The 14,718-nt window shown below is 41.7% G+C and overlaps 1 protein-coding gene across 5 annotated transcripts in view; it reads right to left on the minus strand.

Moving 5' to 3' along the window:
- Nucleotides 1-1,178: 1,178 nt before the first annotated feature.
- The window catches only part of LOC102558640 (integrator complex subunit 6-like), a 49,720-nt gene continuing 36,180 nt past the window's right edge, over nucleotides 1,179-14,718 (minus strand). For 2 of the 5 annotated variants that reach the window (XM_014601363.3, XM_019492795.2), the window contains exon 11: nucleotides 12,150-12,239. Coding sequence is in view for 1 of the 5 variants with exons in the window: in XM_014601355.3 (XP_014456841.1) it covers nucleotides 2,137-2,236; nucleotides 2,693-2,786; nucleotides 5,271-5,663; nucleotides 6,730-6,961; nucleotides 7,521-7,663; nucleotides 8,178-8,301; nucleotides 9,423-9,638; nucleotides 11,294-11,404; nucleotides 12,145-12,239 (1,508 nt within the window). In the remaining 4 variants the exon portion in view is untranslated. Of the gene's footprint in view, nucleotides 2,237-2,692; nucleotides 2,787-5,270; nucleotides 5,664-6,729; nucleotides 6,962-7,520; nucleotides 7,664-8,177; nucleotides 8,302-9,422; nucleotides 9,639-11,293; nucleotides 11,405-12,144; nucleotides 12,240-14,718 lie in introns of those variants that run through there. The other 3 variants (XR_001372593.3, XR_001372594.3, XM_014601355.3) reach the window with 3 other exon arrangements.

Genomic DNA, 14,718 nt, shown 5'->3' on the forward strand with positions numbered 1-14,718 from the left:
GAAGGGCCTAATAAGACAACTCATTGGTTTTAATGACTCTTTTTGCCTTAGCCTCATTATGAGGAATGTCAAGCAACTAGTCTAACGTGGTGTTTTAAAACCAGACATTGGCAATTTATTTCTAATCTGTTGTCAGCAGGTCTCTCCCAGTAAGGTCTGAAGTTCTGCCATGAAGACAATCCCCCAGCAAAGGATGCTGAATGGAGGAATCTGCCCCACCCTACAAGAGGGGAGGAAACCATTACAGTAGGTATTCAGCTACTGTTACCCCCAAGAAGGGCAGGAGGTGGGGTGTTTAAAATCAGCTCATTTACTGTAAGGAAGAAGAGCTCTGCATGAGCTTGTCTCAAGAGTCAAATTGCACCTTTGAGTGGAAAGGAAGGAACAGGCATCCAAGAATGCACCCCGTTAAAGGACACCAGGGGAAAAAGCAAGCCTTAAATCAGTTCCTTGCTCCTCTTGGCTTAAAAACCAAAAACAACCTAGTGGCTGAAATCCATTTCACACCGAGCCACGCTGGCCAGACACTGCTGAGGGAATTAAGGTACATAGCTTGCTTAAGATGAACTCATCTACTTCAGCTGATCTTCAGCACAGAACTATCCTGCACAAGTAGAGTTGTGTGCTCCTACTTCATAGCCAAACTCCTAACCATGCTGTTGGGGTACAGGTCACCTACTATCAGCATTTCTACTTAAGCCAAACGTTTCACCTGTTCTTGGATCCATCAGCTTTGCGTTTTTAATGGTTTTTGCCCAAATGCAGCCATTTATAAACATGAAATGAGACGGGGAGATGCTACTCAATTGGGTAAGTAAAGTGTTGAATAACTTGGGGCAACAATGCATCTAAACACACCAAAGGAACATAACCTCACTTGGCTTAATCAAACTTCTGAGGCAGGCTTTACTCGTTCTAACTAGATGGTCAGAGAACACTTGATTTGAAGAAACCGTGAACCACGTGCAAATTCAGCATTTCTGTGATCTGTGTTGGGGGGGAGGAGGGGGGAAGGAAAAGAAAAGAAAAAATAACAAATCTCTGGTTAGTGTTCCTAGGATTTTACACTCTGTGAGCAGGCACATCACCAGCGGCTCTCCTAAGATTACCGTTCTCTGTTTGTAACAGGCAATCGGAGGAACCAACACTTCTCGCTACAGACTCCTCAGATTATGCACTTATTAAAAATTAATAAAACTGTTTATTTTGTATATACATATGTTCCAAAAAATCTTTATACAGTTAAAATATCAAATTAGTGATCTGGTAACAATACTGTTCAAAATAATCTCTTTCATATGAACATTAAAATACAGGTTTTTTGTTTTGTTTTGTTTTTTTTTTAAAGCGTTTCCTTTTAGTGCTTCCAAAGCACAGCGTGTGCCAAGGCCACCTGAAGAATCTCCGTCCTCTTCACAGGATGAAAGAGAACTGAAGTCGGGGACCTGGGAAGCCCTCAGGTGCACTTTCATAATGTCTGTAGACAAAACAGAAGAGAGTCTGAGGTAGATTGTTTAGTGACCATCAGGTGGTAACAGTCACAGGGCTGTCTTTAGCTTTCATTAACACAGAATAGCAGTTTCTTTATTCTCATTCAATCTACACTGAAACTCAAGCTTAAAGGCATGGCTAGTAGTTCTTGGGAATAGGACCCTCGTCTCTGTGGTGGCAACATGCAATATTACCACGCGGGTGTTTTTGGGAGGGTTTTTTTGTTTTGTTTTTGGAACACACAGGATCTTTCCAAAGAGTGCAGACAGACAGTGTATGCATTCGACTGTGCCCCGGGTTAATGCAACCTGCTGCCTATAGCACGTAAGTGTCTATCATGACAATGTTCAAATGAGTAAATTCTCATCACCTGCAGGAGGGGCAGCAATGGTTATTTTCTTCAGGCTGTTGAGCGAATAGCACCCTCCACAGGGAAAAAGCCACACCTTTCATAGCAAACCCTTAGGGTTACAGCTCAGCTTCTGCCGATAGAGGTTCTTAAAGTTAAAGCTCCACTGCTTCTTCTCAGACTGACAGAGAAATCGCTTGACTGCCAGGATGGTGAGGGCAGCAGCCACGTCCTCTTCCACTCTTCTGCGGCACAGCAGACTCCTCCCTGGTCCGTCCTGTCTTGCTGGGACACTATTATCTACTGCTGACATGATTAACTCTGTTGGGCAGGCTGTTGAACTCTATTTCCTCTAGTATTGTCTCTAAGTGTTGTATTAAGACCCGTTTTTTAAACCTGAGAAAGAGAGGGGGAGTAATTTAATGTTGGTTCTGCTCTTCCAACACGACAGCGACTTTCATATCAGCCATTCAACATACAATTCACATCTCCAGAGCACTCTGTGTCTTCCACAAAACAGATCTACTTTGTGTTTCTGATATTATGACTAAAAATTAGAGAGAGATCTCAATTAAAACTCTGGGTCTCTCTTCATTGCAGACCCATCTCTATTTTAGGTCTACAATACTGCAGACCTATGTATGGTAAGCGAAGAGGATTCACTACGACATCTTATGAAATCACTTGCTTGCTAAAAACAAGCAATCACAATCGATCTTTTTTCTAGTGTAGGAAAAAAAACCCACATAAGATACTTTTCTTGGAAAATACTGAATTTTACTGTCATGATCAAAATTATCAGTAAAAACATGTAATCTGGGTTTCATATTCATTTGTTTTCTATATACAAACCTTGCTGCTTCCTTGATAGCAAATTCAATGAAATATTTCTGAATTTCTATAGGTCCTTGAATTTCCTCAAGAAGTGTGAAGATTTTTTCATAATCTAAGAAAAAATATCCAAAACAACTGTGTTAGTTGAGAGTATACACAAAAGAAAAAGGTCATCTTTACTGAAACCGTATTTGACAGATTAACGGACGGGAGAAGCGAAGCAGCAGATGGAGTGCAAAACTGTTTTTCCTATTAAATAAAAGACGAGATAAAGTTGACATTATTTGTATACTTGAAGTGTTTTAGAATGAGAATTAAATGCTACCAACACTGGTATCTGGAAGGCCCAAATCTACTTTTGTACAACAGCTACAGTCCATCACTGGAATAAGCAGGATTCTTCATTCAAGTGACCTGTTGCTAGTTTTTCTGCCAAAGCAGCACAACACAGATGGTGTATTGCACACCAAACCACCAGTGGCTCTCAATGCTGATTTAACAGGGCCTCTGCTGCAAGAAGATGTTAGGATTAGTATTCCTGTGCAGGAGACTAAGGCCCCTGGCACATGTACATTTAAAGGTGCCCTGGAGACCAGCTCCGATTCCAATCAAGTCCTTTCTACTGACCAGTGCCGGGAAACCGAGGATCACGATCCCAAGTTCCCCTTCCACCAGCAAGCTGGGTGCTTGCAACCTGGCATATCCCGATGCGGTCCTGGGGCAGACAGCGTGCTGTCAGCTCTGGCCCTAGCACCAAACCAGGGCAGGTTCAAGACCGTGATGCGCTCTGGAGCTGTCCCAGGGCTCGTGCCAACAATAAGCCGACTGGTCAGCACCAATCCCGGAGCAGCCCTGGACAACACCATGCAGTCAGTTTAGGGCACCATAACAAACCAGTCATAAAAAAAAAAGTGTTCTACGTTGCACGTAGAATATTTTCATGGCTGGTTTGCCATTTTATGGTACCTTAAATTGGGTGCATGTGTAGCATCCTTGCCATTTATGCCACAGTTAATGTTATTTGTGACATAAATGTGATGTGTAGAGGGGATCTAAGATTTCTTCAGCAGCTGGCTTTCAGTTTAAGCAGTGTGTACTGTGAAACAAATACATATTTTAGCCCTTGAACAAAAAACAGATTAGAGTTGGATTGGTTTAGAACAGAAGTGAAATAGTGTCCTGGTTTCAGCTTCATCCCTGTATGAGCACATTATAAAAGCTCCGTATTTCAACATGACTCAGACGCATGACTAAAACAACAATGGGACTAAAAGTTGGGACAGGGAATGCTGGCAGAGCATAAAGGTTTTGTCCTGAACCATTACTTTCTTCAGGAACTCTGAAGCAAGCTACAGTGACATATATGGAATGAATTATTTTGTAAGTCATAGATTTTAAGACAGATTTACTGCAAAATGGTAAGGCTGGCTTCCTCAACAAACAGGAAGCAGAGAAAGATCTGACTAAACAACTGAGGTTTAAGTTACAGCAGGTGTCAAAGATGACCTGAGATTGCATTTAGAAACAGAAAAACAAGAGCACAGGATCTTACTTCTTTAGCAGCATGTGTTACAAGTCAGCCTCCACCAAGTTTGCTGACTGGTCCTTTTGACTAGGAGACTCGCTATAAAAGTACTTAAGTTGGGGAAACTTGTATGTGAACTACCTAAACAGCTAAGGAGGCTGCAGTAAAGTACTTGGTTATTTTAAGTACTGTATTTATAACAACTCACAGCATTAGTAAAATACCGAGGCGTAATTTGCAATGGCAATTCATTCTTAGTCACTGAAGTAGATGCAGTGAACTGCTATTAAACTGCTGACACACGGGAAAAACATGACCGTGTGTAAATAGTCAAGTATGCAGAGGTATATTTGAAAATAACTAAGTGGGTTTTTACCTGCCAAGACCCAAGGTCTGTTTCTGGCCTCTAAGGATTATCATAATCAAATACCAAGAGCAGAGGAGAAGATTTTCTGTGCATCTGGTCTTACAGATACTATCAAAATCTTGTCCACAAACCCTGAACTTGGGGTTCTGTTCTTGGTAGATTTGCAAGACCCCAAGACAGCTATTTTTTAAGTCTACCCATGTATGATCTCAATGTCTTTCTATATTTAGCAAAAATAATTTTACTTGGTATTAGACTGAGGTTTTAGTGACAATGTTCTAGAACACATCATAGTAGTTATATATGTGCTTTCCCCCTCAGAAAAAGGTTTAGAAGGAACTACCGCAGTGCTGTGCAATATAATGAAAATACCAAGTTTCAAAGATCTCAGCAAACCAGTTTTCTTGACAAAGAAAGTGTCAAGGAATGATTATGATCAAGAATTATAGGGGTTAGATAACGTGGCACAGTTTAAAGGTGTGTACATGCATGAGTCACACTACATCTGGTGCTTACAAAGATCAACAGAGAAGGGGAAAAGCTGCTTCTCAAATCTGAACCCTTCACTCATTTTCTCCAAACATCATTCTTTAGTGGAACAACCCGAAGTTATTCCAAAGCTATAGGTAGAAGGATATAAGAAGTTTGAGATGCAGTAGAAAGGAGATCTGGGTGCATACTGAAGATGATCATGTGTTACTTACTTCTTCCAGGCTTGCGAACCTCCTTCATGACTTTTATTTTGATATCGGCATTGTTTCCCTCGAGCATGCTCGGTGTGATTTTCACGAAGTTTGGCACAGGTCCAGAAGTGGATTCCTCCATCAGCTTTTGGTCATCTGCAGGCAGACTGTAATTTATAGGTCCTCTCACAAGTGCATTGGTAACAGATTTATGATCCAACCCATCTTCACTTAAACAATTAAATTCACCATGTAGCGAGTCCAAGTCATTTGGTAGCAGATTGTCATCTACCGTAGCAGCGGGAACAGAGGGAATCATTTGTGTAGACAAGCCATCAATTTGTTTGTCCAGTGCCTGACAGTTTTCTGCTTTCTTCTCCCCATTACTATCCTGAATGGCGTTGCTATTGGCATCTGTAAGTTAAAATTAAGTTGGATTTAGTCTGTAACAGGTAGCACTAAGATGTTATTCTCTCTCAGATCCTCAAGCAAGAGATGGAAAGAACCCTCTGAGTGCTGGCAAAAATCTGAACAAAACCAGAAAATCCCTTTTGTTTCTTGTGTTTCACTTCTTCCCTGCTTGGGCATATTCTCTCTTCAAATCCCTGACTTCCACTGCTTCCTCTTAAACTAATATTGAGCCAAGCTGGGCATACATACTTTTAAATCTTCCCTTACATCAGTGCCAAAAGTACAAGCTTCCTCTTAAAGAGCTAAAGGATATGCAGGCCATAGCACTGCTGTGCACCGGTGGATTGTTATCAAGTTTGTAACTGGACTTTGCATCATGTTTAAAATCTTCCTTTCCTCCAAAGGCAGGATTATGAAGAAAAAAATTAGTAGTCATCTGCTGGACAAAGACTAGAACAGACCTATTAAACTACACTTGGAACTTCAATAAATTCAAGGCTTTTAATACCTCATGACTGTTGTGATTTAGTTTGACCTCCTGCATAAAAAATCCTGGTAGCAAGCTTAGAACTTTATGCTACTCCAAAACATGCTTTTTAGGAGAAAAGTTCTGTCCTGTATGTCAACTTCCTGGCCAGGGTGTTGACTCAAAAATGCTAGTTATTTTTAGTGAAAAATTAAAGATGCACACACACAACTCCCCACCCCATCTCCAGAAACCCCTCACTCCAGCATTCATTTAGTTTTCATGAGTTCAAAATGAAAAAACATAATGTTTTTTCAATTTAGCAAGAAGCTTTCAGTTTGCTTTTCAGGAAGAAAATTGTGGCTACAACAGAATTCCTTAAAATAAAGAAGAGGGCGCCAGCTCTAACGATAGCCCGCTTGTTCCGACTCAAAAAGGTCACGCTAAATTTTCCAAGGAACTTTGGCTAAGATGTACACAGGATGTCAGCTTCACCTCTCTCTCCCTTTACATATTCAAATTAATTCCAGGCAGGCACTGGTTTCCTGTACTGGCAATTTCGTCTAAAACCCAGGCAGGTCTTTGAAATGCATTTCAACGTACCTTTGTGTGCTGGGGTGGCTTTGAGGTTTGGATAAGACGGGGATCCCGAGGCAGATGGTGGGCCCTTCCCACCAACATGATTAGCTGTAGCAGGAGGTGACTGTGGTCTCCTCAGAAGAGGTGACATGCTGCGCCTTCTCTTCAGTGACGCAGGAGTGTTTAGTTCTCCAGGACGCTTAATTTTGTTTTGAGGCCCAGTGACAAATTCATCTGCTTCATCAATCATCATACCCTGCAAAAACAGAGGCCAGAAATTTCATTTGCAACAGAATTCTCCCAGCTACAACTACCCTCTCCATGATGCAGCTCAGCTGGCTTTGCTCCCTGTTAACTGTCAAAATCCACAATGTGCACACATCTAAAGTAGGCTGCGCCCCAAATGCAAACCAGTTTTGTATGGAAAGGCTGGAGTGTTAAAAGCCTCATGATCCTTTGCATTCAATTCTCTCAGAGCAGGTATTTTAGAGAGAAATGAGCAAGAGGTGATGTTAGTCTGAAGTGAGGCAGGAGGAAGGACAGGAGACAGGTTTGGAAACTAGCTGCTTCACAGAGGCACAAGGTTGGTTTCAAAGTAGGTTGCTGCCTAGCGAAAGTGTTACCATGCGCTTCCTTTTCCTAGAGTAGAAAAGGTGAATACCACTTCCACCGCTTTACGTAAGGAGTGAACTGGTCAAGACTAAAAGTTGGATAAGAAATTCCACTCGCTGCTTAACTGTCAAGAAGTGTTATGAAGCCAGCCACATCACAGCTCTAAAAATCATATCTAGGGCAGAGAAAGCAGCCTTTCCTACCTTCTTATCCTGTTTGAAAGGATTGCCAAATGTATGAAGCCTTTTTGGCTGGTCTGGATCAATCTCCCGGAGGGGGGATGGCATCATCTTTAGGTACTCCTGGTAATTTCCCATTTGAGCAACAGGAACACTGTGAAGACAGTCTGCAGTGGAAGAGAACATCATTCTCCAGTCAACCAATGTCAAGCACATACATGTTCGTTCCCTAGTATTACCCCTTAAGAATCAGACGTCACCACCTCCTTACAGCATAGGATAATGCTGAAGAATACAACCCTCAGTGAACACTGTTAAGATGTTACATTAATAACTTGAAAGGCATGCTAATACGTTTTCATCCTCCGCAGGTCTCGGGTGTATGCTGCTTTCAGCAGACAGCCCTTTCCCTGTTCCTCCCTAGCCTGACCCTCTGTTATGATAAAAACATTCCCCCCGCCATCCTCACCCACCACAGGCGATTGTACAGAAGGGCTCAGATGAGGCAGAAGATGCACACCTCCTTTAATTCATGCCCAGGCAAAGAGATACTGGGCAGCATTACACTAATTGAACAAATGGGAGGGCTGCTTTCATAGTCGGATATGAAGCACAAAGGATATGTCCCCTCAGCACCACCACCATTAAGTTAGGCACGGTAAGAGAATGATGGCTATTCACCTTCATCCTGCCCAAGGATAAGCTTGTGTGTTTTCAGCAGGTTGGTTCTCATCCTAGTCAGCTGGTCCAGGAGACTGTGGCGGGGAATATCATAAGCATTTCTGAAAGCCTGGGGCTTCAAATCCTGGTTTTAAACAACACGCACAATTTATAATTAAACCAACAATCTCCTCCCCCCTCCCTCCCCCACCAGAGATTACATGATAACGGAGGATTAACTGTGTACTGCTCCTTTGGACCAGAGCTCTCTATCACTGAAGATACTATACTTTCTAGGGTGCTGTGCTTGTGTCTAGCCACCTGTGCAAGACACTGTGTAACACTACCCTCTGCTCCACTAACCTGATACGCAAATTCTGGGACTGTCACTTTAGCACAGATCATCTTTAACTTTCTGCAGGACCTGGGCCCACAAAGCATCTACCTGCAGTTATATCTATTCTGTGCACTTAACTGAAAAATGAGCAACTACCGTATGTACTCAAATCTAAGACAATTTCCCCCCCCATGGGGGGAGGAAAGCCTCTCATCTTCGATTTGTGCACAAAGCAAGGGGAGCAGGCAGCTGCTACAGCTGACTCTGGCCCTGAGCCTGGGTCAGAGCCAATCAGACCCACAGCAGCCACCTTCCACCCCCCCGATCCTCCCCTCCCCTCCCCTCCCCTCTGTCAGGCACAGCTCAGCTCCAGTTCGGACTGGGTTCCCCTCCTGGGCATGCAGCACATGGGAACTCCTTCCCTTGCCCAGCTACTCAGCAGCACTGATACTGCTGCATGGCTGGGCAAGGGCTAAACTTCCAGGTGCTGTGCTCTGGGAAAGAACAGAGACCAGCAGCATCTGATAAAAAAAGGGGGGCCGGGCAGCAGCAGCAAGGGGATGGTACAGAGGGAACAGCAGAGAGTTGGGGGGGGGGGGGGGGGGAAAGAGGCAGCAGGAAATTTGAGGGTGGGGGATGCAAGGGGCAGAGGGCAAGGGGGCTGCCTGCCCCCCACCCTTTGCCTGCTGTGGGGGGGGGGGGGGGGGTGAGGAATGGCAAGGGGAATTCCAGATCCACCCCCCATACTTAGATTCTATACCTAGAAAAGTTATAACAATTTTAAAATTTTCCATGTATAGAGTCTAATGGGGGGGGGTCATCTTAGATTTAAGAACACGTGGTTACTTCATTCCTTCTGCTGCACATGTTATAACGAGCGTGCCCCTGACAGACTGCTCACCCACACAGGCTCGCTGCACAGTGTTTACCTTGTTCAGGAGTCCTATATGGAAGCCAGCAAATTCTTTAATGTTCATTTCAGCCAGTCTCAGTGGAGATTCACCTGTGATCCCTTGCAGCAGCTGCTTAAAGTCCCTACTATGCACCAAGGAGAGGCCACTGGAGTGATTTTTCACTTTAATTCCAATCTCTTGTGGAACTTTCTTACCCACCGAACCTATTATCCGTTCCGACTCTATCTTTGTCTAAAACGGAACCACATGTTGTGTTAACATATTATAGATTTTTCAAGTACAAAAATGCAGCATCCTAAGAGACTAACAGAGCTATAGCTACTGTCCTGTGATGCACCACAATGGTATTGCTTAAGGCAATGGAGTCATCTAGTCACAACTGTACCGATTCAAACTTTGTGGCTTCATAACATATTAAGTAAAATCCGCTATATCGGAGGAACAAGACTGAAGAAACTGAAGTAGAAGCTGGTTGCCATTTGCTTCCTTACTAAAAGCTATTTAATAAAGAAATGCGAACTACTTCTTCAATTTAAATAGATAGCTTATTATAGGGGCAAGATAGTTTTATTAGAGAATGTATACTCCTACTTATGGGCATCTAGTAAACAAGTATGTACATTTTTTTTAAAAACTAAAACATACACACAACATATATAAAAATGCCAATTTATCCCCCCCTCTTCCCACCAGGAATTTTGATTTATAGTCTGTTCTCCCACCATAACAAATTAAGGTGTTATTTCCTACTTTTTAAAGGGCAATGCAAGTATGCACAAGTTTTGACCATTAGCTACTCCTATACAAGAGTCCAATGCACATACAATCTTACTCAGCTGTGTAAGATTTTAGTCTTTCTATGAACATTACAACAGCCACCTCAAACTTAGCCCCTCTATATTCCAAGTACATAATGGGAATTTGTACATCATTCAAACTTAACACTCCACCTGATATTTTAGGACTATGTGGCTGTTCAATCACACTAAATGCCCGCAGGACTGTTCACACTGTGCATTCTTTGAGGTACAAGGGCTTTCGGGGTTTCTGTTTTTTTGCTTTGAAATCGCATTATTTCCCCAAAAACCACAGATTTCCAAACAGATATGCAACTGCATTTGGAATTTGTTTTACTGAACATAAAGAAATAAAATGAGCCATATACAGAACTAGGCCCTGGTAAGGAGACATGACAAGGAGGGTTTTCTTCAGGGGACTCTTCCTGAAAGCGTCACATGAAGAGGCAAAATTTGGCTTGTTCACTTTCTGCATAAACAGGGGAGCACAGAGACTATTTCCCCACCATCTTGCATTCAACCCACACAACGGAAGATGATGGATTTGAGCCTGGGGGGTGTGGGAAGAAAGGTCTTCTTTCCTCATATAAATCTCTAGCTTCAAGTTTCAGATAAAGGCGTTTAATGTAGTCATATGGAATTACATTTTATTAACATGTACCTGGTAACAGACACCTTAGCCTATTCTACCTTCGTCACCAGTACAGATATAATTTAAAATGGCTGGAAACAAGTGGCTAATTTTAGCTATCATGAATACTAGCAGGCATACTAACATATCCAATTGGCAATAATTTTTAGAGTTAAAATCCAACAGATACTTAAAAGGTCACAGAAGCTCCCTCCTTCCCATCCTCCTGCACTACCCAGAGAAAGCACAGCAACAAAACAGCTCAGGAGTGGGGCAGGTTGTTCATATTTTTGGATAGAAATGCTCATGCATCTTTACTGATTCCACATATGATGCGCAAATATATTCCCACGGGGATTCACACTATTTATAATCAGATCACCACAAACTAAATCAATCAATCAATGCACTTCTAAAATTGCAACGGTTTTGTTTTTTTGTTTTTTAATCAATACTACCTGTTGGCTGAGTTTTTTAAGGTAAGAGATAACACTGTAACTAAGTCCACAATCTAAATTATCTGATATCAGATTTGGAGCTCCCATCATCCTTAGGGCTTTCTTTAATGGCTATAAGGAAAACAAAATACACAATAGTAAGAGATTAAGTCTTTCAAAAAAATTTTTAAAAGATCAATTACAGGCAGCTAAGGCACATGGATTAGTGCACTAGCTTGTCACTTTTGGAAACTGAAGTTCACGTCTATTCAGGTTAACATGTGAAATGAGTTTGATAGTCTAACTAACTTGCAGTGAACGTTATGCCACGTTACCGAGACACCACGCAATGTGACACCACTGGTGGTTTCCTCTCAAAGGCTAAGTACCAGAATAGCCGGGATGATGCAAGTCCATATTGAGGTGCATTGCCCAAGCTACGTAAGACGTCTTGCAGTGTACCCACCCTCCTCTGTCTGGCCCAGCCAGTTCGGTTAGTATCACTTCCCCACATTAGTAACTGCAAATAAAAATCTTAATATTCTTTACCAAATTATGAAGTCATGTCTCTCATTCATTTTAGCCAAGTAACTCAAACCTAAAAGTACATTCAGGGATTGGCAAAACTAATATTAAAGGCATTTAAAATGGCTCAATCCTGAAGTATTTTCTGTTACTAGTAAAACAGAACACAGGACTTGAGAATTAAGCAATGCATAGCTATCTTTTAACCCACATATATCGCCAAAAGATTTCCTAACTAAGCCCTCATCAAAGCTAGGATGATTTTAGGATAAAGGAGTTTAATACACAGATAAACCGACAGCTGGTGATCAGAATCCTAAAGTCATTAAATGTGTACAAGTACATACCAGTAAGTAGTACGGAGGCATGGTTTTTAAGTAGTTGTCAAATGCCTGGCGCCACTTCAGGTTTGGCTTATGTTTGTGAACCTTAAACAAGTCATCTGTTACAGGGAGGAAAACACACATACAGAATTATATTATATTATAGAGATCCACCACCAAGTGTTAAATAAGCCAGTTCTCCTGTTGCTTTGTTGGTATTTTTATGTGGGGCTTTCCCCACAATAAATACCCTTAATCTTAGGATTCAAAGGGTATTGAATTCCCCATACTAGCTGCAATTGGAAAGAATTCCTTTTAATTACTTACAACAGACCATTACCAACATGGCCATTCTTGCAGGCAGGCTGAATGTGAACCTTTTAAACACTGCATGTAATTGCGTGTTGAAGAGAGGGGAAGACAACATATTCAACAATTACGACAGCTTCACCTCCCCCAGTGCCTTCTCTCACCAGAATTCCTCAGTAAATCTAAGGACTCCCTGTAACAGGTCAAGCTGAGATGCACAAACTTGGCTCTGTTTCTCACATTCAAACAATATTTTTGTGTTTGACCCAGACTGAAAGTTCAACCCTGGTTTGCGATTAACAGAGAGAAAGGGCTTACGATATGAAAAGGAACAAACTCTCCCTGCTTATTTTTTTTTGTACTAAAAGTCTAAAATGTTAACATTTACCGGGGAAGGATAGATACATGGCACTATGAATCTTGTGCTATTTTAAGTTAGCCCACACATTATATTACTGTTTCTTATCTCTCCAACATAGCTTAAGATTTAATCATTGTTCCCCAGCAAGTGATCATGCAGGTTTGCAAGGGACAGACACATATGGAAAGGGCATGCAGGGAAGGTAGACATGGCAGGAAAGTCTTTTTCCTCCATGTTGAGCTTTTATGAAAAGTATCTGAAGAGGCCTGCCTTGCCTACTATTCTGCATTAATGGAACAGATGTTACAGATATTTTCCATCTTCTCACTCAAACCAAGTTTAATTACAGGTATTTTCCAATCTAAATGAATTCTGTATCAAACATGAAAAGCAGCACTAGAGCCACTCCATTATACTCCCTTTCCTGGCCTGAAGGAAACAGGGTGATGCATCAGAGGAATTAAAGCTCCATTTTAAAATCTCAGCACACTTCATAGCTGACAGTATTATCCAATGGTATTCTGCAACAGTATCTGTGGCTTATGGCAAATATAAAACAAAACAACAATACCCTTTGTTATTCGGTTGTAAAGAACCATGTTACATGTTTGCTAGAATACACAAGTCAACTCTAAGCACTCTAAAACGCAACAAAACTGTTCCCTGAAGCAAGACCTATGTTGTAATGATTCAAATGATGAAAATCTCTCAAATTTTAGTACATCAAAACTTGATAATCAGCATCTCTTTCCTTATTCAAATCAGGAAGAATATTCTAAAATATACTGTGCATTTAGCTTGATAGTGTCCCCATTCATAAGTGGGAGAAACAGTTTTAATATTTATAATGTACATCGGCTCAACTACTGAAGGGTCCTGGGACTAAAGCATATTTGCAATCTGAGAAGTCAAATGTTAAAACAACCCACTGGAACTTTGTCTGAAATAAAAGCAAAGATCTGACAGACCCTTCATACTGTTTGCTCTCAGTGCCCGACACCCTCCAGCAAACGTTGCTGAAGGCATGGAGCGAACCCAGGACAAAAATTTCGCTCCTGTTTAGATGGTAGGAAAGGGATCTGGGGTCCCAAGAGGGCAGAGCAGGTCTCTCACCTCTCCTCTATTCTATAGCTTCAAGGAAGGTCAGGACTGGTAAAAAATTCAGAAGATTACAAAAATATCCTACAGCAACACAAGATGAACAGAGTTCAATAAAACTAGTTTGGTTCCTAATTGGGATACCAGGAATAGGTAGAGTGGTGTCAGAGCTACTAGAAAGAAAAAACAAAACAAGACAATTTTGCACGGCTGACATCTCTCAACTTCAGACTTGATAACTTTCTTTCTGCTTTTATTTTAAAGCAGTAGTTATGGGTTTTAGGATGTATATTAAGCACCTCGAGAGGCTCAGGGCATATGCTAGTCTTCATGCTCAAGTACATATGTACAGTTTGAGCATGCCATTCTTCCACAAGAGGACATAAAATATTGTAGGGCCAAAACAGAGATTGATCATTACTGAGACACTTCTTTAAAGCTAACTTGTTATGCATCTGAAATGCAGGTCAAATCTGTTCTCAAATACTCTTGTGCAGCAGGCCTGAATCTGACAGATACTGTCCATTTCCACCAAAAAGCAACGGAAGCCCAGGACACCACACGCATTTTACAGAAAAGGAATTAACACCCCTCAAGGGCAGGCCGCATGTTTCCAAATTAAAGCTGCAAGAGGTCTAGGTGAGAGTAGGGACAAATTATGAACCTGCTAAACCTGACCAGGCCATTGTTTGCTCAGTTTAAACAAAGCATGCAGAGAAAACAGCAAAGGGTGAAAGGCAAGCTAATTTTGTATTAGCAACAAATCAGGAGGTTGGTTTAACCTGGGAAGAGGCAAGAAGAGCATCAGCATATAATTTTAACACCGCAGG

Source organism: Alligator mississippiensis, chromosome 8 (assembly GCF_030867095.1).
Source record: "Alligator mississippiensis isolate rAllMis1 chromosome 8, rAllMis1, whole genome shotgun sequence".
NCBI classification, from domain to species: Eukaryota; Metazoa; Chordata; order Crocodylia; family Alligatoridae; genus Alligator; species Alligator mississippiensis.